This window comes from Melospiza melodia, chromosome 4, assembly GCF_035770615.1.
Source record: "Melospiza melodia melodia isolate bMelMel2 chromosome 4, bMelMel2.pri, whole genome shotgun sequence".
NCBI classification, from domain to species: Eukaryota; Metazoa; Chordata; class Aves; order Passeriformes; family Passerellidae; genus Melospiza; species Melospiza melodia.
This window is the reverse complement of record NC_086197.1, coordinates 18,859,516-18,883,986: the sequence shown is the minus strand read 5'-3', so window position 1 is coordinate 18,883,986 and position 24,471 is coordinate 18,859,516. Positions and strand designations below refer to the sequence as shown.

The 24,471-nt window shown below is 42.4% G+C and overlaps 1 protein-coding gene across 7 annotated transcripts in view; it reads left to right on the top strand.

Annotated features, from left to right (window-relative positions):
* DGKI (diacylglycerol kinase iota) overlaps positions 1-24,471 on the top strand; it is a 202,143-nt gene that overhangs the window by 23,889 nt on the left and 153,783 nt on the right. For 3 of the 7 annotated variants that reach the window (XM_063154102.1, XM_063154103.1, XM_063154100.1), the window contains exon 1: positions 15,852-15,928. The exons of 3 other annotated variants lie outside the window; for them this stretch is intronic. In XM_063154102.1, the coding sequence (XP_063010172.1) occupies positions 15,855-15,928 (74 nt within the window). In that variant the 5' untranslated portion in view covers positions 15,852-15,854. Of the gene's footprint in view, positions 1-15,847; positions 15,929-24,471 lie in introns of those variants that run through there. One more of the 7 variants, XM_063154099.1, reaches the window with a different exon arrangement.

Genomic DNA, 24,471 nt, shown 5'->3' with positions numbered 1-24,471 from the left:
TCCCGAATCCACTCTGCCTTTAAGAGCTTTGCTTGTAGCCAGACAAAATGTTTATTTGAAGAACACAGTAGCTTCTTCTTACTCATGGATAAAGATGAACCAGCAAACGGTGGAAATGCATTATTATTATACTTCATCACAGGGTAAGGGTTATTATGTGCTCTGCCTGGCTTTACTTGTTGTGAAAGGCTACAGCACTCAGAGCTTTTAGAAAGCCACAGTGGTTATCTGCTTGAAGCAAAAGCAAGGGATTTTTTATTTACTGCTCTAACTCTCAGTGCTCATCCTTGGGTTTGAAGTAAAATTTCAGCAGGAACTGGGAATGGCAGGGGTTTTGCTTACTCTGCTTTTACTTGCTGTCCTGGTGTTCAAACATTGTCAGGTCCTCCATGGAAAAATATAAGCCAAAGAGGTGGGGCTTCCCCCCACCAGTTTTTTAAGTAGATACTCAAGTTTTCACCTAAATATAAAAAATGGGAAGGGAACTGAAACCTACTCATATGACAGTTGTTCCAGTGACCTCTCAGGAACCACCTCTTCCCTCTGTCTCCCCCTCATCTTTTTTTCACTTGGCTACTCTGGGGCAGTCACAGGGTACTCCTCAAGCCTCCCTGGATGTACTGCTTTCTTGTCTTCATGCTGGGCACCTCCTGAAGCTGACAAGAAAGTCAAACACTGGGTGCTGGGGGCAGGAGCCAGCAGAACTTCTCAGGAATGTGGGATCGGTGGAAAGACAAGCACCCTTGGAACACACGAAGGTTGGAAGATTCCATGTGTGCTGGTGCACATTTATCTGTGTGCTCCAGGTTGTCATGTGTGTATTTATATCTCTGTGTGATCCACATTAGCTGCAGAGTGTGTGTCAGCATGTTTGTGTGTGTACAATAGTGAGCTCGTGTAGTAAAGGAGCAAAGGGGCTCTTTAAAGGGCTCACCCTGTTGGTTTCTGTCATGGCAATTGGAGTGGAGAGCTAAAGAGGAATTTTCTCCTTAAATGTCCCCAAGTGGCTTTAAATGTGTGGTGTGGAACACTTGAAGTAGTGGGGTGTGACAGAGGACTTTGCAGACTTTAAATGATGTTGCACTTTTAATAACTTCTTGTGAATTCATGCCTTGAAGTGCGAGAATTTTAGAGGGGTTTATGTGAAGGGTAAGAGGACTGAGATTTGACCTGCCTTCAGAACAAAGTTAGCTTGGTGCTCCTGATCTGTGCAGTGCTTATTCTTCCTGCAGCTGGGGTGTGATGTTCTGGATGATGTTGGCTCTGCTGCAGCAGGCACAGAAAGCTGGGCCACCTTCAGGATGCCAGGCCACTCAGGAGACCTTTCCTCAGTGCCTGCCCTTTGGTTCCCTGAGTGGATAGACTGAGCACCCATCCCTGCTGGTTATCCCCCTTCCAGTGAGTGGAATTCTGATGGGATCCCCAAGAGCTGGCTTTCTTGTTCTCCTCCTCCTTTTGTTGAAATTACCCTGGCTTTGAGAGCTGTAAAATTAGTGGTTTCAGAACCCCTCAATTGTATTTGTAACTCTTCATGGTCGAGGTGTTTCTTGGTGTGAATGCACACAAATCACAGTGATTTGGAAGACAGGATGATATGTTTGCAACAGCCTCTGTACAGACTGGATTAAATACTGAATAATTTGGGACAAGGGAACCCCAATTATTAGTTCCTAGCTTTCCCTAATGAATCATAATGTTGTGTGTAGATCTTCATAAATCTTACTTGGTTTATAACTTCACTTGCTCCTTAGAAAGAGGCAGCCCTGCAGATATCACTGAACATTGCACTGGTTTCTCAGCTGTAGAGCCCTCATGCTGTGCAGATGTTTTCTAACCCATCAGCTCTCTAGTTTCTACTCCTCTTATTCTAAATCTTAGACTTCATTTACAGGCCTTTATCCAAGTATTTTCCTGTCTCTTTCTCAACAGCATCCATCATTGAAAACAAAGATGGACTCAGTATGAAAGGCTGTAGGATTGATTTGTTCAGTTTTCTGCTCATCTCATGTATAATTTGGTATCTGTTGGAACAGACAGAGTGACTCCCTGTGATTTCCTCTGACTGCCCTGGGCTCCACTGTCCAAGTGTGATTTTGAGGCATATTTTATTGATTATTGACCAGGTGTAGATGACTGTGAGTTGCTGTAGCTGTGGTCCAGGACCCTGCACCTTAATTTTGTGTGTATTGTATTTATTTCTCAAGTTTCATTGATTTTTTTTTTTGGTCTCTTTTGTAATTTTTGACAAGAGATGGCATTGTGGAACATAACGTGTTGCTACATTTTGTTTCAATTTAGTTGAATGTAATACAATTTTCTTAGTCAGTCATTTGCCCAGATAAGTATGTAAGCACTCAGTGTTTATATTTTGCAAGCTGGGGAGGGTCTAATGCTATCTAGCAGGAAATCAGATTTTATATAGCTGAATATAGTACAGCAAAAGTAATTTGGTGTGGGGGGATAGAATGCAAGAAAATAAAGATAGTGCAGAAGGTAATCTCACCCCTGAGGAGTTGCAGCTGCACTAATTACCAAAGATTAGGGACAGGTCTGCCCTTAACAGGCCACAGCTGTGTCCAATGAGCCTGGGTGCTATAAAAGAGTGGGTTAGCTGATTAAGAAGTAAGCTGGGGTTTGTTTGCTGTGCTGTGAAGAAGAGGGAGGAGTCAGTGCTGTGAGGAGGTGTCCGTGAGAACTCACCAAGAAGATATGGAACTTTTGCAATAAGATGAGAACAATTTGGGGTTTTTTATATTAACAACAAAATCTTATTTCATGGTTATGAATTTTGAGCCCTAAACTTTAGCCTTCTGATGGTATTGGCTGTGAATATATTTTTAAAATTTAATAGCTAGCTAACAGTGAAATTTTTAGTAAATCCCTCCTGTGTATGGCTTCTTTTCCCCAGTTGCTTACAGTGCCATAAAGTGAGTGCATCTACTTTTCAGATTACTTGTTGTAGTACAAGATGAGGAAAATTTTGGTGGCTAGGTCTAAATGCTTTTCTTAAAGTGAGCTAGGAATAAAAAAAATCTGTTTTCCTTCACCCCTGCAAGGCTGTACATCATAAATGTTAGCTTGCCGTCTCCCTGTGAGCTGGGTTGTGGCAGGGCTGCTGCTGGAAGTTCTGGGTGGTTCAGATGCAGTGTGGGCCAGAGCAAGATCAGAAGAGATTTTGTTTTGTTTTCTCCTTTGGCATCCATTCACGTTACCCCAGCTCTCTGAGGAGCTGCAGTAGCTGGGGACTGATGGAATGACAGAGCCCCAGGGAGGGAAAACTGATGGTTTCTGTTTGGAAGGAGGGGAAGAGGAAAGGTGTGTTCTGTGGCACCCTGTATTAATTGTTTCAGGAGAGGATGTTTGTGTCTTTAGGCTTGCTGTGTCTCAGACTCTGCTCTACAGCTGACCCTGAAGGCAGAGCTGAGGCAGGGAAATGGATGTGTCACCTATTCTGACTCTAAATAGTGGTGATGGTGATAACAGCTTTCTTGGAAATTATGTATATGGGGATGAGAGGTGGAAATGCTGCTGGAGACATCAACCAGCTGATTTTGAAACTGTGGTGTACTTAACCCTCCTGCCCCCAAACACAGAACTCCTCCCCCTTCCCTGAATCCCAGATCTCCAGCTCTATTTCAGGACTTGATTGATCACAAACTTCCTGAAATAAGGGAGAAGGCTCAAGGAGGATGTTAAATTTGGATATTCAAAGATGTTAATTGCAATAGAACCAATTTCCTGATGAGAGCTCTTCTCCACAGAGAAGTCATCTCATCATTGTAGAAACACCACCATAATTAACAGGAGCTGAAGCATTTATTGGCATCTCATCACAGAGGCCTAGGTTAGTGTGTGTCCAGATATTTTATAATCTCCTTTTTCACAGGAGTGATATCTTCATGCTCAAAGATGAGGTGTCTTGGTTTATGCTTGCCTCTCTGTTACTGATGTCTCAGTTATTCTCAGAACAGCAAATGTGTGGTTCTTTTGTCCACTTATCCAGATGCAGAATTAGAATGATTGAACATCTTTTTGGGTAAAGTAGTATAGCAACTTTTCAGAGTGTTTAAAATTCAACCCAATAAAAATCCTGGAAAAATGAAGAGGGCAACCTTTCTCTTATGTCTCTTCTCCTTAGCTCTGTTTCCCTTTGGTGTTTCATGTGTGAGGCTTATGCTGCAAATTTGGACACTAAGATGATAAATGCTGTATGCCTGGCCTCTGAGTGAGGAATAAAATTAATCCAATTCCTGTTATCCAGAAAGCAGAGCAGTGCAGGGCAAATCAGAAACCTGTTCTGTGGGAGAAGGTGTCTGGGAGGGTTGCACTGAAATTAGAGAATAATCTTTTAGCTGAGATGAGCCACAGTTTAATTTTCCTTGTAGGTCTCCAGCAGGGTCACTTGGTTATGCACATCCCCAATGGGTTAGACTTGGAAGTCTTTGGTCAGGTAAGATTCTAATGTTGGAGTAGAAGTGATGTGCATGAACTACAGTTGCCTGGATCAGGGAAAAGCAAAATACTGTTGCACAGAAAGCAAAGCCATTTGCCTAGCTCTAGGTGTTTCCAGCATTTTGCCAGTGGGTATGGAATGAAGACACACAGAATTATGCTTCAGAAATGGACACTGTTTCTTAACCAGTACACAAGTGTGACAGAAGACTATTTTAAGAGCATCTACATTTGGTACAAAGGATGCAGATTCCCTCATTTAGTCTGATCTGTGCACTCCTTCTGCTTCAGCCTTCTCCTCAGCCATTTTCCCAACTCCCACCTGATGCTGCCAGAATTAGAACTCTGTCCCTACCAAAGCGACCCACAGCTCAGCAGCCCCTTGCCTTTCCCAGCCCCTCTCTGCTCCAGGCAGACAGCTTTCCCTACATATATCCCTGAATGTCAGGAACATGTTCTCTGCTCCCACTGCATCCTCCTTCTGCATGTACAGCCCACTCCTCCCCACCTGTTGCTGGTTATGGAAAAGGAACAAAAGCAAGCACGAGCGAATGTGCAGAGCTCTGTACAGCAGCAGAGGTGTCAATCTGAGCAAATCCCCAGCTTTAGCAAAAGCCTTCTTTCCCCTGCAGTGCCAGCATTGCTTTGCAGCTTGTGGTCCTTCCTGTGCTGAGCCAGGGGCTGGAAGGGTTTTTTTGTGTCTTGTCTCAACCTCCTGCTTTATGCCCAGTGACCACCCAAGCACCACTGCCTACAGAGCATCCATAGCCTGGGACATTAGGGTACCTGCTGGTCCTAAAACACGATGAGAAGATTTTGTTGCCCTAAACATCTTAAAGCAGGGGTAAACAGTGATATACAAATCCCTCTTCTTCCATGGGACAGAATGTCACTAGTCAGAGGAACCAGTAGGTTCTTAAGCCAGTCCATGGCTGTGGTCTGCACACAGCATGTGGGTCAGAGCCAGACCCCTGTGCAGCTGCACTGAGGCCTCTCCCCACCTGGGAGCTCAAAATAATCTTGAGAGAAGCCAGAAGTGTAAGTAAAAGTCTGGTCATGAATGATCTTCTCTGCATGACAAACCTCACCTTTGCCAAAGGCTGTGCTGGTGGGAGAGGAGAGCTACCTTAGACCTTCTTGTCCTGGTGTCTTCAAGTACCAGCTCAAAATAATCTTGAGAGAAGCCAGAAGTGCAAGTAAAAGTTGAACTAACTAATTTGGGTGGGTTTTGACTGTGTCTGTCATCCCAGGATGGGGGAGTGCAAGAACTGTAGGAGGAAAGTTGGATGAGAGAGGGTGGTTGGGTGAGGATTTCAAATATGTGCAGGAGTATGTGCCTTAATGCATTGAGTGTGTTGGAGGTGAGGAACTAGAAAAAGAGAAGTTCTCTTAATAAGTCTGAGTCACTGTGTGAGTGGGGAGTGGTGGCAGAGAAGTCTCAGTGAGGCAGGGATTCATAAACTGAGGAGGACACTGGAAATTTTGCATGGGCTGAACTGGAAAACATGGAGGGGAAAGGAATGAAAACTGCTGTGCCAAGCTCTTCTAAAAAACCCTTTGAACTCTTTGCAGAGCCCACCTAGTGTTTACCTTGTGAAGCTTGTGAAAATAGAGGATGCAAACCTTCTGAGGGACTGGAAGCATAATCTCAAGTAAATGGCAAATGGTTAACTTAATGAATAGATCTTGGACAATCTTCCCCTTGGTCCCTACACCACCTCTTCCTGGTTCAGGTACAAACCCAAAGGAGGCTTCAGTTGAAATAGTTTCAGCTGAATTTGTTTCTAAGGTTGTTCAGCTATGAATCTCTGAGCAAAACTGGAGGTAGGAGACTCATGGGGATTGAAGAAGAAGAAATAGCCCCCACAGTGCTTTCCTGCTGATCTGTGCACTCTGAGAGCCCAGAATATACTTTACACAAGAGGGGTAGCAAAGCCACCTGGGATTCCCATGTACACCTCTTCAAAAAAAGCAGCCCCCACAGAGAAATGAAAAAAGTAAAGTAGAGGGAGAGAGGAAACTTAGGTTGAATTTTAAAATGGCTTTGCTGAAGAATTAGGACCATGTTTATGAAAGAAAAGAGACTTCTAACAGGGGGCAGATTAATTTAAAGTAGGTTTCGCAACACCTTCATCCAGAATGAATGAACCTTAGCTCAACTTAGTGTTGTTTTATTCACTTGTCTCTTCTTTCTACCTGTGGGCCTGAGCACACATACATAAATATTTCCAGAGATGGCTCCTTGAGTGCTGTTTCCCACATTCTTGTAAGGAGTAACAAGTAGTGGGCATGTCAGAAGGATCCAGATCATAAGAGTTTATAGTTTAGCAGAATACAGACCAGTGGGGGTAAAGTTAGCCAAGTTGCATATATGAAGCTCCATCTGAATTATGCCTGAACTTTGCACTTAAAATTTAGGGCTGCTAATTTAAGAAAGTATATTTCTGAAAGAGTTTGGGAGGAAGCCTAGCTGCCTTCCTGATAAAGAGGTACACGAGCACCCATGTGTGCTGGGCAAGCAGGGGACCTTGTGCAAAGCACAGCAAAAGGACAACTCATTGTAAACCACAGTGTAACAGAGACTGCTTCTCTGGCAGTTATTTGCCATAGCTGCTGGGTCTTTCAGCTAAACTCAGACCAGCCCAAGCCTTGAATTAACTAGAAATCAGTAGTCCAACTGCTTTCAGAATTGTGCTTTTATCCACTGGAGGCAGGCTGAGCAATGCCAAGTCTTCCATGGGGACCATGATTCATATGCCAGTGAACAGCTGCTGCAGATCCCTGGGTATGCCCAAATGATGCTGAAACTGATGCTTCTGCTATGGTGTGAGGCTATTTTGTTGTGGTGTGGGTGAATGATTAACTAGTTATTAATTTCAGGTAAATTCAGGTAAATAGGGTCCTCATTAGCTTTGGTGTTGCATGCAGTGGGAATTCAGCCTCTTGAAATATTCTGCCTGTTGTTTTCCATCTTGAAATCACTAATTTTCTAGGTATTTACTTCCATGCAAATGAGTGAGATAGCGTTGCTCTTTCTCTGAATGATATTTGTTGTACTAAAAATTAGGAGGGGAAGAACAACTTAGCAATCTCTGCATCTAGCATATATATACACACATATATATATTTATATATGTATTCCTCCCGAGATGGAAAGCATGGTTAGACAACTAGACATGCACAAAGCAACTCTTGCCCCTAGTTTTTTGTCTCTGTTACAAGAAAATACGTGAAGAAAAATATGGTGTCTCTGAGTGGGAGTTATCACCTTCTAAGTATTGGCTTAAGACCAGAAGAAACAAGGTTTGTTTGAGACCTACATAATTCTGGCCTAGATCTCTGGTCCATAGTACGGAAAAAAAACTTCATTTAGAAAGCTCGAGGCCACTGCAAACATCTTGTCTTTTTGGTGTTTCTCATATGTTTAGCCTCCTTTGCTTTCTGTTTTCAGTTTTCATCTCTGAAACACCTTCTCAGGGCTGTCCCCTCACTAATGGCATTAAAATTGCATTGCTGATGTATAGTGAGGTAGGATAAGGCTGATAGTGTGGACTTTAGGAGAAGGGAGTTGTCATGGGAAATGCTGGAAAGTTTCATCTAAAATAGCTGGGATTAGGGGTCTCTGTTTTCATAGCATGGTTCTCAAGCTGCATTATCCTACCCCGTGCTCTCTGCCTTGCTTTTGATTTCTCTTTGGAAAAATCCAGAGAGCAGTCAGGCCTAATGCATCCCTCTGCACCACAGTGGCTATTTCTGCCAAATTCTGGATATCGGACTTGGAAAGCTCATAGGCCCTGTGGAGAAAGGAAGAGAGGAGGAAAGGGTGATTATCAAACACATTATCTTTTTGATCTCTTTTTCAAGGAAGGAGGGAGGGGTAAAGGGAGGAGAAGGACAGAGGAGCCGAAAAGAAGAGTTCTGATGCTAGTTTATTTAACGAGCAAAACACATAAAGATTAGGGTTCCTATGGCAACTAGCTACCAGCAGAAGCACCTCAAGGATTTGGGGAGGAGTGGGGGGAATGATGGAATGGTTAAGCACAAGGTTCCAGCATTTTGGATTAAAAACACCTTTACCCAGCTGCAGCAATATCCTCAAGTTATTTGCTGCAGAACAACATTTGTGTATGAAAATGTCCTCAGCTCTAGAGGACGTGTTCTCCATGTTAGTTGGAGTCAACAGGAGCAGTTTTATTGACAGTCCTGTCATGTTCCCTCTCTGAAGAGTCAGAGGAGAGGAGAGGGAGATGGCAGATGATGGAGGGACATTAGAAGCTGAGTGGCAAGTGCACGAGGGACACAAGTTAAGGTTTGTGGCTATGATATCTTACTCTGTCCCCTATTCTGCAAGGCCACAGGAGCCACATCCCTTCTCCTAGATGTAAAAAAGGTTGCAGAGCAACTTTCTTCTCTGGTCTTCAGGCAATGCCATTTCAATAAAATTAGGATAAATGTATGCAGAGGATAAAAGCAGCAGAAATCTTTAAAATGTCAGTTTTGTTTGGCTTTTAAAAAAACTATTTTCTCCAGTGCTGTAGTAGCTCCAAGAGCCTGGGTGCTTGTATTTATTCTCTGCTTGATGCCAGACCTCTTGCTGAGAAGAACATCTCTCACCAGGTATTGTGTTTTTTTCATTTGGATTTGAAATGCCAGATCATGCAGTCATTTGAATCTGGGAGTAAGGGGAGGATGCAGGAGGTTAAGGATAGCTTCTGTTTACATCACCACAGTACAGAGCAGAACCATCTGTATGCAATTTCAGTTGTTGGTATTGAAGATCCTACTGAACAGTCCCCTGAGCTAACCCAACCCTGGGAGGTTGATTGAGTGATTTTCTTAATTGGGTTTTGTCTGTTGATCTCACTTGCTTGTTGGGTTTTTTTTTTTTTCCTTTTTAATAACTTATTATAATCATGCCCCTCTGTCTACTAAAAAATCCCCTACACCTCACATTGAGAAAGAATTCTATTTGTCCTTTGGCATCTGGTGGTTGGCATAGCTTTAGTTAGAGCTCACGTTGCTGCTGATCAGTGGACACAGGGAAGTGTTCCCTGCTCATCCTGGGCTGTGCACACACAGACATGGACCAGACTGTGCTGGCAAGGCTGACAGAGAGAGGGTTTGTCAGTCAGTCTGCAGGTGAAATCTGAAATCAGGCTAATTTCAGTGTTCATGGAGTAAATAGCAAGTTGTGAGCTTGTCCCACCAGAAAGAGCTGCTGTGTGAGTTGTGTGACACAGTTCCATGAATGTGGGCTATCCTAGGATGAAATCATTACACATGAGGAGAGCATTTGCACTGCTTGTGACAGAAGAGTGCACGTGGCAGGAATGAGATGTGTGTGGGGCTTACAGACAAACAAATAGCACAGGAGGATGAAGGGGCTTTAGCTCTGATCAGAAAAAGATATGTCCAAAATTTTAATAGGTCATAGCTGTTAATAAGAGTAACAATCCCACAACTGTCATAAATGGAGATGGTGGATGGGGAAGGAAAAATTTAGGAGATGGGAAATATGCAGTAACATGATGAAGGGAGATAGGCTGGTATGAGAACCTGAATAGAATTCAGGAAAATGAAATATGATGAGGAGGTTTGGAACTGGGGCAGGAGGAGAAAGGCACAATGCGTGCTGTGTGGGTAGGAGTGAAGTGGGGGAGTAGGAACTGAGCCAGATAAAAGGGGAAGGGAGGAATGGTTAGTGGAGAAAATGATCAGGGCAAGGAAGGTAGAGATTTGTAAGGCAATAGGAGGGGAGGAGATTAAATGGTGAAGGTGGAAGAAGGAGGGAAAGCAGAGAGCAGAAGTGTAACAGGGATATTGAATTAGAGAGGTGTGGGGGATGGATCTAAAAGGTGAGAGCAGGGAAAGGAGAAGAAAATGTTCTATTACCTAAGCAAAGCAAAAGGTTTGAGAGAGAGCATTAATTTTAAAGGGGAGGAGTGCAGGGGATGGAGAGAGCAGTAAACAACAAAAACCTCAGGAAAAAAAAATAGAGCTATAAAACAAGCAACAAAACTGTGAGAAAATAAAAGGAGAGGGTTGAAAAAGAAAGAGCCCCCAAGGGTGACAATGTGTTACTTTGCAGACACAGCACCTTGAGAAACTCCTCAGATACACATGTTCCTGTGAGCTCCCATGCAAGCTTATCTTTGTGCTTCCCCTGATCTCCCTGATGGAAGTGGGCAGCCTTTGCCAAAGGAAATGAAATCTCCACAGCTACAGGGTATGACTGTCTAGATGACCTAACAAAAATGCCCTCCATGCTGCCTCTGCCTGTACATTTGCTACATAAATTTAGGGTGAGGACACAGTTTAATTCCAGTTTCTAATACCTTCCTGCTGTTCAGAGAATACCCTCAGTGTATGCAGCACTGGGTAGTGTGCATATTTTTGAGTAACTTGTGTAATAAAGATTTTATTTTAGTGGTAGGAGCAAATTCTGTCCTCAAGAAGCAGATGTGGTCTGTGTATCCTGAGTGGCTGACAGATGAAAGTGTACAGTGCAAATAATGCTCAAAACTGTGATCAATGCCTGAAATGTCTTTTTAAAGAGAGCTTGCTGTCATTCTCCTGCATATCTGCTCTGCCCTGGAACAGCCATGACAAGCTGTGACAGGCAGAGTTTTAGGGAAATTCCTGTTAGCTTGGGGTGCCCAGCCAGGAATGGCAAAAACCCAGGAGGATGCATGGGATTCTCCTGCAAATCTGCAAGATTTGTTCTTGCAGCAAGAGATGTGCCTACAAATGCTACTACTTTTAAGCCAGACTTCCAAGTATGTTGTGCTCTGAATGAGTTGATGAGCATAGCCTGAGGCACACTATTTCTCACTTGTTCTGGTCTGCCTGCAAAGCAGCATTTTAAGGGAGGCTGGGATGCCTACCCCAGGCACTCATTTGTGGCTGAACTCTGTCAGAGAGAGGCAAGTGCCAAACACATGCTCTGATTTGTAAGCACCATGAAGGAATTGTTCTGGAGGGGGTTGCAACCATTCAACCACTCTCCCTACCAGGCCTTTTATAAATTTTTCATTTACAGTCAAAGATTGAGTCAACAGACTAAGTGGTGGATGGGGTGAGGCCTCAGGCATCCTCAGCAAGACAGAATCTGTCAGGCTGAGCTCTCTGTGTGCAGTGAAATAACAGCACGATGATGTTTCTAAGCCAGGCTTCACTTTCCTAGGCTTAGCTTCAGCTCACCTGGCCTCTCTTGATCTCCAATTAGATTTCCATCTGCAATTGTCACCATTATGAGCATTGCTCCTTTGACTTATGTTTTCATTGGGAAATAACTTTTTCCTTTCATCCGGAAACTTTCCACTCCTGTTTCCTCTGTATGCTCCACACTAGACTTCTCCATTAGTAACTTCTGGGTGTTCAGCCCACTTGGAAGTAAAATAGGTTGCTATATTAAAGTTGCATTTGAAATGCAGAATTTTGGTGGTGGGCTGAACATAGGTGGAAATCAATCACGTTTTTGGCTAATGCACAGAAAAATGCTTTTCTGCCTATATGAGGGGTGGAAGGGTGCAGACTTGTCAAAGAAAATCTCAACTCTTCTGTGATTTTTGAAAGTGTTGGGGGAAAAGCATTTGACATGTAAAACCAAAAATAAATGGGGCATTGGATGGGGCTATGCTGATCATTGATTAGTGTTTCTGTATTTGCATAATTGACAAGTCTGAATATATGGGGGGGGGGAATGCTGAATTTTCTTGTGCCTAAATTTTTAAGGAACTTGCATATTATTGTAATAAAATCAAGCCCTCTAGCACAGTATTTGAAAAACTCTCCTGTGCTGCAAGGAGCCATCAATGTCAGACATTGCCAGCTTCCTGGGTCCCTGCTGGAGTGGTAATTTGGTAGTGAAAATACCCAGGTGATCTTGGGGAAACACACAGGGCCATCTGTTGTAAGGAAAGGTGGGAAAATCTCCAAGGTTTCTGCTAACATGAGCTTGTGGGAAAGGCATTGCTGGTCTCAGGGTGGGGATTGTTTTAGTCACAAGTGTGTCAGCAAGACACCAGTCAAGCAGCTGAGGGTTTGACCATGTGGTTGATGGTGCCAGTGCTCAAATGGTGGATATTTGTTGTAAGGAAGGTCAATCAGTACAGAAATTAAAGGAATAAAAGATGTTATTTCTAGTCCAATATCCAGTACATCTATTAAAGTAAGCCAAGATTTATAAAGAAGGTTAATTTGTTCTCTTACACAATCTCAAAATAGCAGCATAATCTATTGAGACTGCAAGCACTGATCCCTGCTAAATTGTCTCCCACACTTTTGGTGATGTTCAAGTGCTTTTTGCAAGTGTAACGAAGGTGGGAAAGGTCACTTGTTCTCCATCTGATCCCTGTCTTTCTGCTACTGTTTCACCTTTTCTTCTGTGAGTGGGTTTCATCTGTCCCCAACTGGTAATAGTGCAGCTAATGTAAAACCTCTATCAACTTTATTGTGAGTGCTGATGGTTTGTGTTGAACCAGCAGTCTTGTTGTGGGTAAATTTGCTTGTTTAGGACATTAAGTATTTAAAGCTTCCATTTTAGTGGGTACTTATTTGGCTGGTGAGAGGACAAACTGTTTGAATGCTTTTATTCTTTGTTTCATCCGTAGAGTGATTGCCCTCCTGCACTGACTAGGTAAGCAATTTTATAAAAGGATTTTTTTTCTTTTGCTCCTGATGCAGTTTTCTTGATAGCTTCAAGCTACAAGTTTAAGATGAAGCCTCCACCTTATGCAGATTTCTGGAGCTTTTTTAAGCAAAAGTCCTCCTCCCACTCCTCAAAGTTGTGTGGCTTTGTACCACTGTTCTTGCTGTGTGCAGGCTGCCTGTCAGAGCTGCATGGAGGCTTGGCTTAGGTTCTCTTCTTTTTCCCCTTCCCTGAGGTCTGAGATGCTGCTCTTGTGTCGTGACTGGACACTGTGTTTGAGAACACACAGAGCCACATTTTCTTTCTTTTGGTATTTGATTGAAGATTAGGACAAACAGTTGTTTGTTTTCATGCTGCTGTACTCCTGCAGTCTAAAATGGCTTTCAGAAAGAAAATGAGAGAGTTCTGAGGGCATCTATGAGTTCATCAGCTCTGAAATGGGAGGTGGCTACTGCAAGGACAAAAGCAGTGCCAATACCTTGGCATGTGCTGGGGCAAACACTTTCTTGCAGCTGCTTTTCTCAGTAGGAAAAATTTTAAATTTCTCCTTGCTTTATTTGTACTGGTGAAGCTTGGTGAGTGAGAACTGAGCCTATATTAGTGTTTGTAGATGGAAGGCACTAAGAATGTCCCAAAATAAAAATTTTATGTTAAGGGGAAAAAGATCATCTTGATCTGCAAAGTCCACCTGGATACAATGAATAAGGCAAAAATAGATAAACATCTGTTCCAATTTGGGAGCAGGTGATTTTGTAGCCTACATCATGTTGGGGTAGCTTTTTGTCAAAGGAGGAGAAAATGCAATGAGAGGCAAGGTTGGGAAGTGGGGTAAACTGGGCGGGGAGGTGAACCTGCCAAAAGTCTGGGTGAATCCTGCAAAGGGAATTTCTGTGCTGCAGCGCTGGAAAGGGCTTTGGGGACACTCAACAGCAAGCAAGAGTTCACCAAGGGGGAGCTGCATGGAGCATCATAGCTCCTTTGGTGATGGGCTAAGCTAGACTCAAGTTTATCCAGCTGGAACCTACCTCTGGCATGTCTGGTGAAGGATAGGTCAGCAGGCTGCCCCAGAAGTGCCCAGAACCAACCAGAGCTGAGGTTTGAGGCTTTGCTGCCGAGTCAGTGCCTGAGGCAGGCTGAGCCTCCTGGCAGCCGTGCAGAGGCAGCTGAGATTGCCCTGCTCTCAGCACTGACAGCCTTCAGCCTCAGAGCTGGGAGCATGAGCACTTTGGCTTTGCAGAGCTACTGGGGCTCAGTGCTGCTGAGAGCTTGTGTCATCTCTGTCCTGCTCCCACGTGCTGTACTCAGCAGAGATCTGCTCATGACCCTTTTCAGCCCTATTGACCAAGACTCCATCACCAGATAAATATTTGGAGCTTCACACTTGCTGCAAAAAAAAAAAAAAAAAAAAGAAAAAAAGCAAGCCTTTAAACTCTGCTTTGCAAACTGCACTAAAGGTTTAATAAAGTGAGTATTTTTAGCATGTCATAAAAATATAAAGCCCCACTCTTATTTTTATCCCTTCAATCTCTGCAAAATTAATTGAAGGCATTTTACCTTGCTTTCCTTTTCTTCCCTGACTTTGAGAAACCAGCTAACTTTAGTACCCAGGAGGGAAGGCATCATCAGATGTTGGCAAAGGCTGGCCATGTTGTGAGTCTATTTATAGCAAGTGTGTGTGGAACCACCTTGTCTTTCTTTTCTTAGCATCAGCTGGACGAGCACAGCTATCAATTATCCACGAGGCTAATGATAATACAGGGAAAGCTATGTAAAGCAGGTGCTCAGAGGCCAAAGAAAAGGGGGAGGTAGGTGACAGGACACAGAGAATGAGGTTTTAGGAATTGAAAAAAATCCCTTTGCTCAGCCTGAAAACCCTTATTATCTGCAATAATTAGTAATAACAGGGGTGCCTGCACAAAGTCATTGTGACTGCTTTCAGCTGGTGTGCCCCTCCCAAGCATGATTTCCCTCATTTATTTTCATTGTGTTGGCAATCAAGGGCAGTGGGTTTTTTCTTCCTTTCTCTTTGTTGTTATTTTTTTTTCTTTTTCTCCTGCTCACTTTGCTTTTAATAGATCTTAAGCTGAGTGTTCTGCTTCCCCCCACTCTGTCTTGGGTTCTGATATTTGGGTTGGTAATAGCAGGTTCTAGTTTCTCTGTGAAAAACTGAGCTTCTGATATTTCTCACGCTGGGAGATTGCACACACACGTTTGTTTCCTCTTTCGTCTCCATTTCAGAGAGGATTTTGGCTGTAAGGGCTCTGGAGGGAGAAGGGAGCAAGCGAAGGGATGTCGTTCCACTCGCTGCCAGTGGCAAAGCTGATTGTCAGCTATTTATCAGCCTTTTTTAATGGCTTGTCTGTGCTGCTTTCATCTCTAAGCACAGGAGAGCAGGACAGTGTGAACTCTGCTCTTGACAGCAGCTCAGGTTCTGACACCATCTGCCACCTAATCCACTTCCAAGGAAGGGGCTGACGTTTGTGTGCATGTGTGTGCACACATGCCCTCCCCACCCCGCCATACATCATTTCAGCAGACTCACACTGATCAGCTCACCAGCAAGCTTTCTCTTCCAGGAATTAGCCTTTGATTGTATTACCTCTTTTCTTCCTCCTGCTTTAGATTTCCCAGTTTCAGTTTGGCACACTGGTGGGAGGCACTTCTCTGTTTTCTACCTAGCCTGGCTATCTGAGGTGTTGGACTTGGAGATTTTTTTTTTTTTAATTTTCCTGGAAGTATGAGTGTGAGCTACATGGATTTCTTTTGCAAAAGCAGCAGGAAACAGAACAGGTGTAAAATGTCTGTGTCAGGCTCCTTGGATAGCTGGTAAGTGGGTTCTTGCAGGAACTGTTGAATTTTAGGCTTGACAAGCTTCATGACGTAATGCTTAGTGACATAATGGCCAATCTTGTCCACAAGCACTGAAGGTGTTTCAAGATTGCTGGACTCCTTCCTCTAATCCATGAGGAAAGGCAGCTCTCATCACACATGATGCTGTGGTGTATGTGCTGGTGGTTTGAGATGAGCAGCATCCAGCACAGCTCTCCGAGTGTACCTGATCCTGTTTGCTCCTGGTGCTCAGTACTGTGCACATTCAGTGCTGTGGAAAGTGGCTTGAGAATTGAGAAGGAAAGGCAAGAGGGGCTTTGGGAATGACAGTGAGGGAGGGAAAAGCCAGTTGTTTTACTTGCAATGATCTATTGTGCCATTTTTCTAGGCTAGGGTAATGAATGTCTGGCAAACTGTAACTCTCTCTGCTGTTGGGTGGTTATTGCACCTGAGTGTTGGGACTTCTTCCTCCTGAGTGCTCATACATAACCTTTTCTTCCTCCTTTGAAGGAGTCTCCATTGTACAAAAATTGGTCTTTTTTACTGGCTGGGGAGGAAGGAATAATGCTTCCTTCAAAAGTTAACACAGTCTTGGGAAAGAGATGTCTACCTCTGCTAAGCAAGGGACCAGGAATTCAACTTTCCTGCAAAGCTGAGCAGAGCTCGGCTGTGTAATGCTGAGGGTTTGATTCAGGGCTGCCGTCATCTGCAGGGGACTTTAGATCAGGCTCCAAGCTCTCACTGATTCCTGTGAAGATCTGCTTTACTTTGTGGTTGTATTTTTTTATTTTTTTGCCCCTCCATTTGCCTTTGTAGACCCTCTCCCTCATTGTCCAGGCACATACTAATGGCAGGATGTTATTTGCCCATGTGAACATCACACTGAGCTTGGAACAGAGGAATGCTGCCATTCAGTTGTCCTTTATTTCATCAAACACACCTAAAGCAAATTACAAAAAAAAAAAAAGAAAAAGCCAGTTTGATACTGAATTATGCTCACTAATTAAGAGAGCAAAAGAAGTTTATTCAATTAATTGCAGGTAGATTTCTGTACAAAAACCTAGTTTAGCAGCAATCTTTGCTAAGTGCATTTTATTTTTCTTGTAACAGAAAAAATTACTTTTTTGTTTCTGTAAGATTACTTATGGAGGTGGTTGAAGAGGAGTTTATAGTGAGACTGTATTGATGAATTGATGAAGTCTATTGATGAAGCCTGAAAATTTCTCTCTCTTTCCCGTTGACAAATTAAAGCAATTTTCTGCACTTCTAAAAGAGGTAATGGAATAATTCTCTACCTCCAACTAGCAATTTAATATTGATCTGACTAAGACAAAATATTTCAAACAATTGATTAAAGAAATTATCTTCTAACCCAACTTTCAGATATTGTTTGGGATAATTTCCTGTTCAGAAGACAGTTGCAAGCTTCAGGATAATTTTGAAAGTGGGTTCTCCAGAACAAATTAATAGTGGAACTGGCAGAGGTGTGTGATGCTCTGGTTTCATTTAGAGGGTGTTACCCTTCACATTTTGCACTTGTCTGTGTAGTGAAAATAGCACTGTGCCTGTGGAGGAACCTGGCTTCTGAAGTCACACTCTTTTGTTAGAAAATTGTAATTTTTCAGTGAAATATGTTTCCCCAAGGCAATGGAAAACATTGTAATGAGAGCTGTGTGTGTGAGAATTGTGCTTCATTTTGAATTCAAAGTATTCAGAAGGTCCTCTTGTTTCCTAGTTAGTTTATTTTTCATTGGAAAATATCTTCTAATGACTACTAATTAATCCTGATGTGTATTGGCCATCTCAGATAAAAACAAAAGCTCCTTTCCCTGCTGAGACATCTCTAAGGAATTAGAAAACTCTCACTCCCTTCCCTACTAGGAAGTTTAGTGATTTGTTGCTTTTCAGCTCCGTCTCTCTGCTTCTGTGCCTCTAGCATTCTGTCTCAGTATGGGAACTGTGTCTCACAGGCATAGACCTTTTCCAGCCTTCCCTTGAGGTTTGGCCAGGCTGGGGAATTCCCTTAGGCATAGGCAGTCCCCTTGTGCCTCCAGCCAAGCTGCAAGGAGCCCAGCTGCTCCTCATGGGAGGTGCAGACTGAACTTGCAGTTGAAAGCTTGGAAAATTCCAAATAAATCCCTGGGAAAACGTGTTTGAACGAAATCCAGGAGTTTTGGAGTTCAGTTTCCAGAAAATTTTAATGCATGGAAGAGGAGCAGTTGTGTTCAGAAGACTCTTTAGTCAGCTCGTTGCAGTCAAGCTTATCCAGAACTATTGATAAATTGAAACCCTAAGAAAAAAAAGCCCAAACAAATAAAAAAAGAGCCAAGATTCTGTCTCCTCTTACAACATTGGGAGTAAGCGTTGACTAAAAGGGACAAAGGGGGATGCTGAACATGCTCCTGGATTTGGCAGTTTGGAATATTTTTGTCTAGGTTACCTATATCACATGTGTGGAAGACTCTAGCTGGGTGTGTTATTCTTTAGAGAAAGAAATGCTTTTCTGCATTTATTAACTTTGTTATTGGAAAAATAATGTAATTTCTGAATGTATATGCAATTTAAAACATGGTGTATTTCCTTTATTTTTTAGTTAAATTAAAAGGGATTATGTTGGATGCCCATGCTGAGACCAATAATCAGCTAAGCATGGATGCACGGTCATTTTTGAAAATGTCCCTTTCCAATTTGTTTATTTTTCCAACTGTTTACCTCAAATTAATTTTGAAAATGTCAGTAATAGGGAGTCGCATGTTCATTCTCCTTATTTTGGAAATGGCAGATAAAACATACACTTGCTTGTTTGCTGATCTGTAATATGAATATACATGTTAAATCTAGCCAACATTTCATAAACTGTTTTTAGGCTGAGTAGTTTTAACATGTTTAGTCTCCTCTGATGAAAGGTAAGATCACAGGTCAAATTATTAACTGCAACTATAAAGGAAATTCAAAGGCATTTTCCCCCACCTGGTCCATAATTGGATGTCTAACGTGCCACAGCTCCTTGAATGTGAGAGCAGCAATTGCTCTACACTGGAGACTCATGAGTCAGTACTTGTTCACCTAAAATGTAGATTTGTGCCTCTGCTTGTAGGAATCAACAATACCAGTGAAGAGGCTGAAAGATTGATGTCAATCTTTAATCTATGAAAATTAGTTTGTGTTTCAGAATTTTCATACAGCAGTAGGTTATGGTCAGATTCAAAGTGGCAAGCTCCCATTTGTGTGTTTGTGGTGATCTCAAGGCAAACATCTGTTTAGCAATGAGATTAAATTTAAAATCAAGTTAACCTCATATAGGAATATTTGTTGCAAGCAAATTTGAGATTTTTACATCAGGAGCAAAACATTACTCCATACTGCGTACTCTGGATTTCTGATCTGCAAGAGCCTATTTTATATAAAGCAACAAAGGGATGTGAGGTTAGAACACCCAGACCGGATGATGCTCGTCTTGGGTTACTGCAGGGAATAAAGTGTGAAATAACACTGGTACTGATGAGGACAGGGGATATGTCCTGAAAAGTCAACAGCTGTTGGTGACAATTGACAAAGCACCAGTGTGGGATTTACCTCCAAACTGGAGCAGCAAGGTGCCAGAAATGAGGGAACAGGAAAGCTGCCTGGTCACTGCAGGGGAACTGATTGAGAGTCTTGGCATAGCAAAGGGCAGCACGTAAGTCTGGGGTCAAATTGCCATTTCACTCAAATGGTGGAATCTTGCATCTGTTAGACTTTGCAGCTATTAAGTGGCACAGGTGGGACTACCTCTGGACACAGAATGATAGCAGTCCAGCATAGCTGACCTGAGTTACTTGGTTTTTCAGGAGACCTTTTCATTGAGTAAGTTATCTAACAGAGTTTGGAGTATGTACCATGAAATGCTGACAATAATAATTAAGATGTGAGTTTAACTTCTGCCAGCTCTCATCTCTGTCCTATCATTTTAGTCAGTAGGTTCTTAAATTCCTGTTTGTTTTGGTCTGAAACAGTTCATACATTTTATATCTCACCCTGGAGGTGGATAAGCACAGCTCATCAGTGTATCTTTGTTCTCTCATTTCTGGGAAATCTGTATGCAGCAGGCTGCTTCATCAAATATTCCTATTACTTGAATAGCCTCAAAAAACCCCCAATGCAACCAAATCCTCTAAGACAAACACAGCTAGGACATGTTCTCTTAAAACTGCAGATGAGTACTTGTGCCCATTCCAAATGCTGTAAACACTCACAAGGGCACGTGTGTGTGTCTGGGAGCCTCTGTGCAGTTCAGAGCTGCAACCTCCTGCTCTCAGCACTGATGTTAAATGCCCATCCAAGGGGCATCTGAGCAAGGGAGATGAACAACCCTGTGGACCTTAGACCCTCAACCTCCACTACCCTTCACACGCTGGTATCGATTCACTGAGATAAAGCAGAATGTCTAAATTTCCATCTGTTTCTGAACCTGTATGCTCTTTGGAGCGGCAAAGTATTTCACATGGCTGTCAACAGGGTACTTTTTCATTTGCAGAGAATTCTTGTTTGGAAAAAAAGGACAGGAGAAAACATTTGGTAGAGACTGTAAAGGAGGACAAAAATCTCCAAGTAGATTTTGGTGTGCCAGGAGCTTTGTATCATGGTGATACTTTAAATGTCAAGTGATGCGTGCTGGCAAAAATGGCCTAAATTCACACAGAGAGATGTGCTGTGGAGCTCTCTAAGGAATAAAAGTCACTGTGGATATTTCAGTGAGGATATCTAAACAGAACATTACTTCAGCTGGAAAAGAAAAGGGGAAAAAAGACATAAGAGGGGTCTTCTGAGGAACACAGTGGAAGCGAAGTAGAAATTTAAAGTGGGTAACTGGGTTCATCCATGTCTTCTGTATTTTCTCAAGGATCTTATTCTGCTTACAGTAGTGGAGAAAAGACTGAAATTTCACTGTAATTAATCAAAAGCAGCATTGAGGTGAGAAATCTTTGCCTAACTCCTACTCTTTCTTTGCCTGCACAGATCTTGAATGAAAACACCAGGTGTTTCCATATTTACTGAAATTCCCTTAACTCAAGGTTTTGCCTCAGCTTCAAGATAGAAAATATTGGTCTAATCATTGTCTAATCAATTCACAATTGTCTAATCAAATTCACATGGTCTAATCAATTCACTCATTGTGAATTGTGAAGGAATCACTGGAGTCCTTTGGCTGAAGGGGAGCTCCTGCAAGGAGCAAAGCGCTGTACTGCTGAAGGTCTTTATTTTTAATGTTGTTTTAAAGAAAGCATTTGAATTGCTGTACATTGTTACTTCTCTCTTTCCTGGTGAATATGTAGGCAATTGTGAGGAACAGAGAGCAGCTCACATAGCTCTGTGTTCAAGTAGGAAAGTGCTATTTTAGATTAGGTTTGAAAAGATTATATTGAAACTGAAGATTGTGCTGTTAGAAAAAGCATCAGAGGTGTGGGGACTTGGGAAGAGTATAGGGATTGGTACATTTAACCCTTTAAGGAGTTTTAGGTTGGGAGTTATGCCCCTCCATGGGGGAAGAAATAGCCAGTCACCTGGATATTTTGGAAAGATTGTGATGCAGGGGTAGAGCTGTTACTCTCCATCAAGGTCTGAGATTTTGCTTTCAGCAGATTTCGCATCTCACATCATGTATTCACCAAGTGGTGCTGGAATGAGTGTGGCTAATGCCAATTAGCACTAAAAGCACTCAGCAGCTCCTGATGGCAAAAATCTCTGCCCAAAGGGAAAATGGTTATGGAACTGTGGTATCTCTCTTGCTTTCCCCAAAATGAGGCTGGGAATCAGCTCCCATGGGCTGACTGGAATGAGTTGAGACAGGGAGGTGAGTGACATGAGAAGCTGTGGAAGCTCTTTTTATTCAAAAGGATGGGTTTGGTGTCTCACTGGCAGTTCACTGCTCTGTCTCAGGAAGGCTGTTAGATCCAGGCACGTAACTGCAGCCCCCTGAGGTTTCCCTTCACTTGACAGACAAGGAGGCTGACTCAGTCCAGTATTTAAAGGCTGCCTGACAGTTCACTTTACTGTACACTCCTGTGTATGCTTTCAGGTGAATCTTGTTTCTTCAAAGCAAAATAAGGAGATGACCTTTTTTCATAGCTCCTTTAGCTAATAAGGACATCTCTGCAGGATGTTCTAGGTGAGAAAATTGCTTTGCAAAATGTTTAGCATAGTAGTATTTTTCAATAGTTTCTTTCTTTTTCCCCTCAGGTCTTCATTTATATTACCCTGTACCCAATGGACTTTGTGCTGGGATGTTACTTCCATGAAAGATATCTAATATTGGTTAGAAACAAATGGATCCTTTTCTAGTTCCTGTTTAAGTGGTCATTGATGTTAGGGGTCATTTCCTATCTTAGTGAACCTGTAAAAGTCTGTCTCTATCCTGTATAGCATAGGAAGAGCATTACACAAACAGTGGAACTTTGAGCAGTTTAGGATTACATCCTGTGGGAAAAGACAAAACTGCTGTCATTATAAGGTCAATAAACCCCTGAGCTGATCTATACTGGCATTTTTCTGGGTTGCATCCTCTTCTGCCATTCCTTACGTGGGAAGGAAATGGTTTTCTGAAAATGTTTCTGCTGATGTCAGCGTTGGTGTTTCTAAACACAAAACAAATTTAAATGGCCTGGGCTTCAGTGACAACTCAGCACTTCTTGGTCCTGGTCAATATGAGGCTTAGTTCTCTTATAATTTATTTGGCATGCATTTGGACCTCTTTCTGAATTTACTTGTCTCATGTCTGTGTTGCTTGCACTAGAAAAAGATGTGCTAGCAAAGATTTTTGCCTTTCATCCATAGGAGAGGCACCTCTTTCTTTGTTTCCTAGCTATTTGGCATTGCTGTTCAAGTATTTTTCTATGAAAAACAAATTTCAGTCTGCATTGTCCTTTCTATGAAGAAAATTACAGACAAACAACCATAATTGTGCTCTTCCTCTTAGGTCAGGGCTGTTGATGCTTTTAAGGGGGAAAGAGTAAGAAATGCTTCAGAGGTGCACTTTAATTTAGAGATGCATGTGAATTTGAAGAGGTTTACAGTGCTCCTCTTAAAACTATGCAGAGCTGAAGTCTACAGGGCTTGAAATTGGAAGAAGTCTGAGAAAACAAATGGAGCTATTGGACTGTATTGAAAATTATTGTCTGCACAGCCCAGTGAACTGAAGGGAATTGCAGGAATAAAAAAATACATGCAGCTGAATTCCCAGATTTTTTTTCTCCATTGTGAGTGCTTCTCATGAAAGATCACTAATAGGCTAAAATAATCTACATCTCTACAGTGTATCTATCCTCCTTAGCAACCCAGACTTATGCTGTAGAGGCTCTGAGAACTTTCACTTCTCATTTGTGATGCCATTCACAGTTTGCTGCAGACACCTGGGACATGTTGGCCTTACTGGGGAAGTGGTGTGGAGTAGTTATTGTGCAGAGTTATCTGGCAGCTGAAAGACAGCCAAAGTGTTTTAGCAGCCTTGTGGAAGCAGCTATTGAGGCACACTTTGATTGCATTTAATCTAAAAATACTTCAATCTATTTAATCTAAAAATACACAGCAAAAGAATTGGGCAATGCCTCCTACCTCCATGTTTTATACAGTACTTGAGTTCTATCAGTAAGAAAGGAAGATATTTATTTTTTATATGGCGAAGGCATGTCATTCCCACCCACCTCGACCTCCAGAAAAGCTCCAGGAATAATCAAACTGCTGCCTTTTTACAGCTGCTTTCTTAGCACCATTAATAACTACCCCATGAGCAAGAGCTGTGGTATGTTACAGCTTTAGGGATGAGTGGCTAGTGCTTTATTTCCCATACATGTGAGCTTTGAGATAACTGTGAATCCTCCAGGGATTTGGATTTACTATTGATATGCAGACAAATCCCTAAGCCTGACTGGGATTTGCTTGCATTGAGTTTGGATTGCTCAAGGCTGGAGATGGGCTGGAGTGGCAGTATTTAGTCACACTGCTTCTGTTCCCTCCGCCAAAGCTGTTTGTTTGCTTGATGATGTAATTGACATAACATATCTGTATTTATTTTTGCTACTGTTTATTTTTCTGAATGGCATTCTTCTTGGTCTAGAAGAAACAAAATTGAATTCTGTGGGGTGAAGATTCTTGGTCTAAAAACTGATTAAAAAACAAAAACCAGACAGGACTGGTTTTTGGTCTGGAAGGGTGTTATCAGAGATTTATGTGGAGCTAGAACAGTTGGTGCTAAATGCACTCTTGGAAATTGTTTGGAAAGAGGAAATAAACTATGGGGTGCTGAAACTTGTCTCTAAGCTATTTAAAATGAGAATTAACTGTGGAATGGAGGGAAGATCAATTGTAGTGACTGAATGGACTATAAAATGGGGGTTGCAATCCTGTGTTGATAAGGCTACTTTTCTCCACTTGCACTACATTGCGGTTAACTCAGGCAAGGATGGACTGTGCATTAGTTATTACCCATTTGGTGAGAGATTTAGTAGTCACTGTAGATAAGTCCCTGAATATTTCTGCTTATTGCTCAAATAGAGCAATAGTAA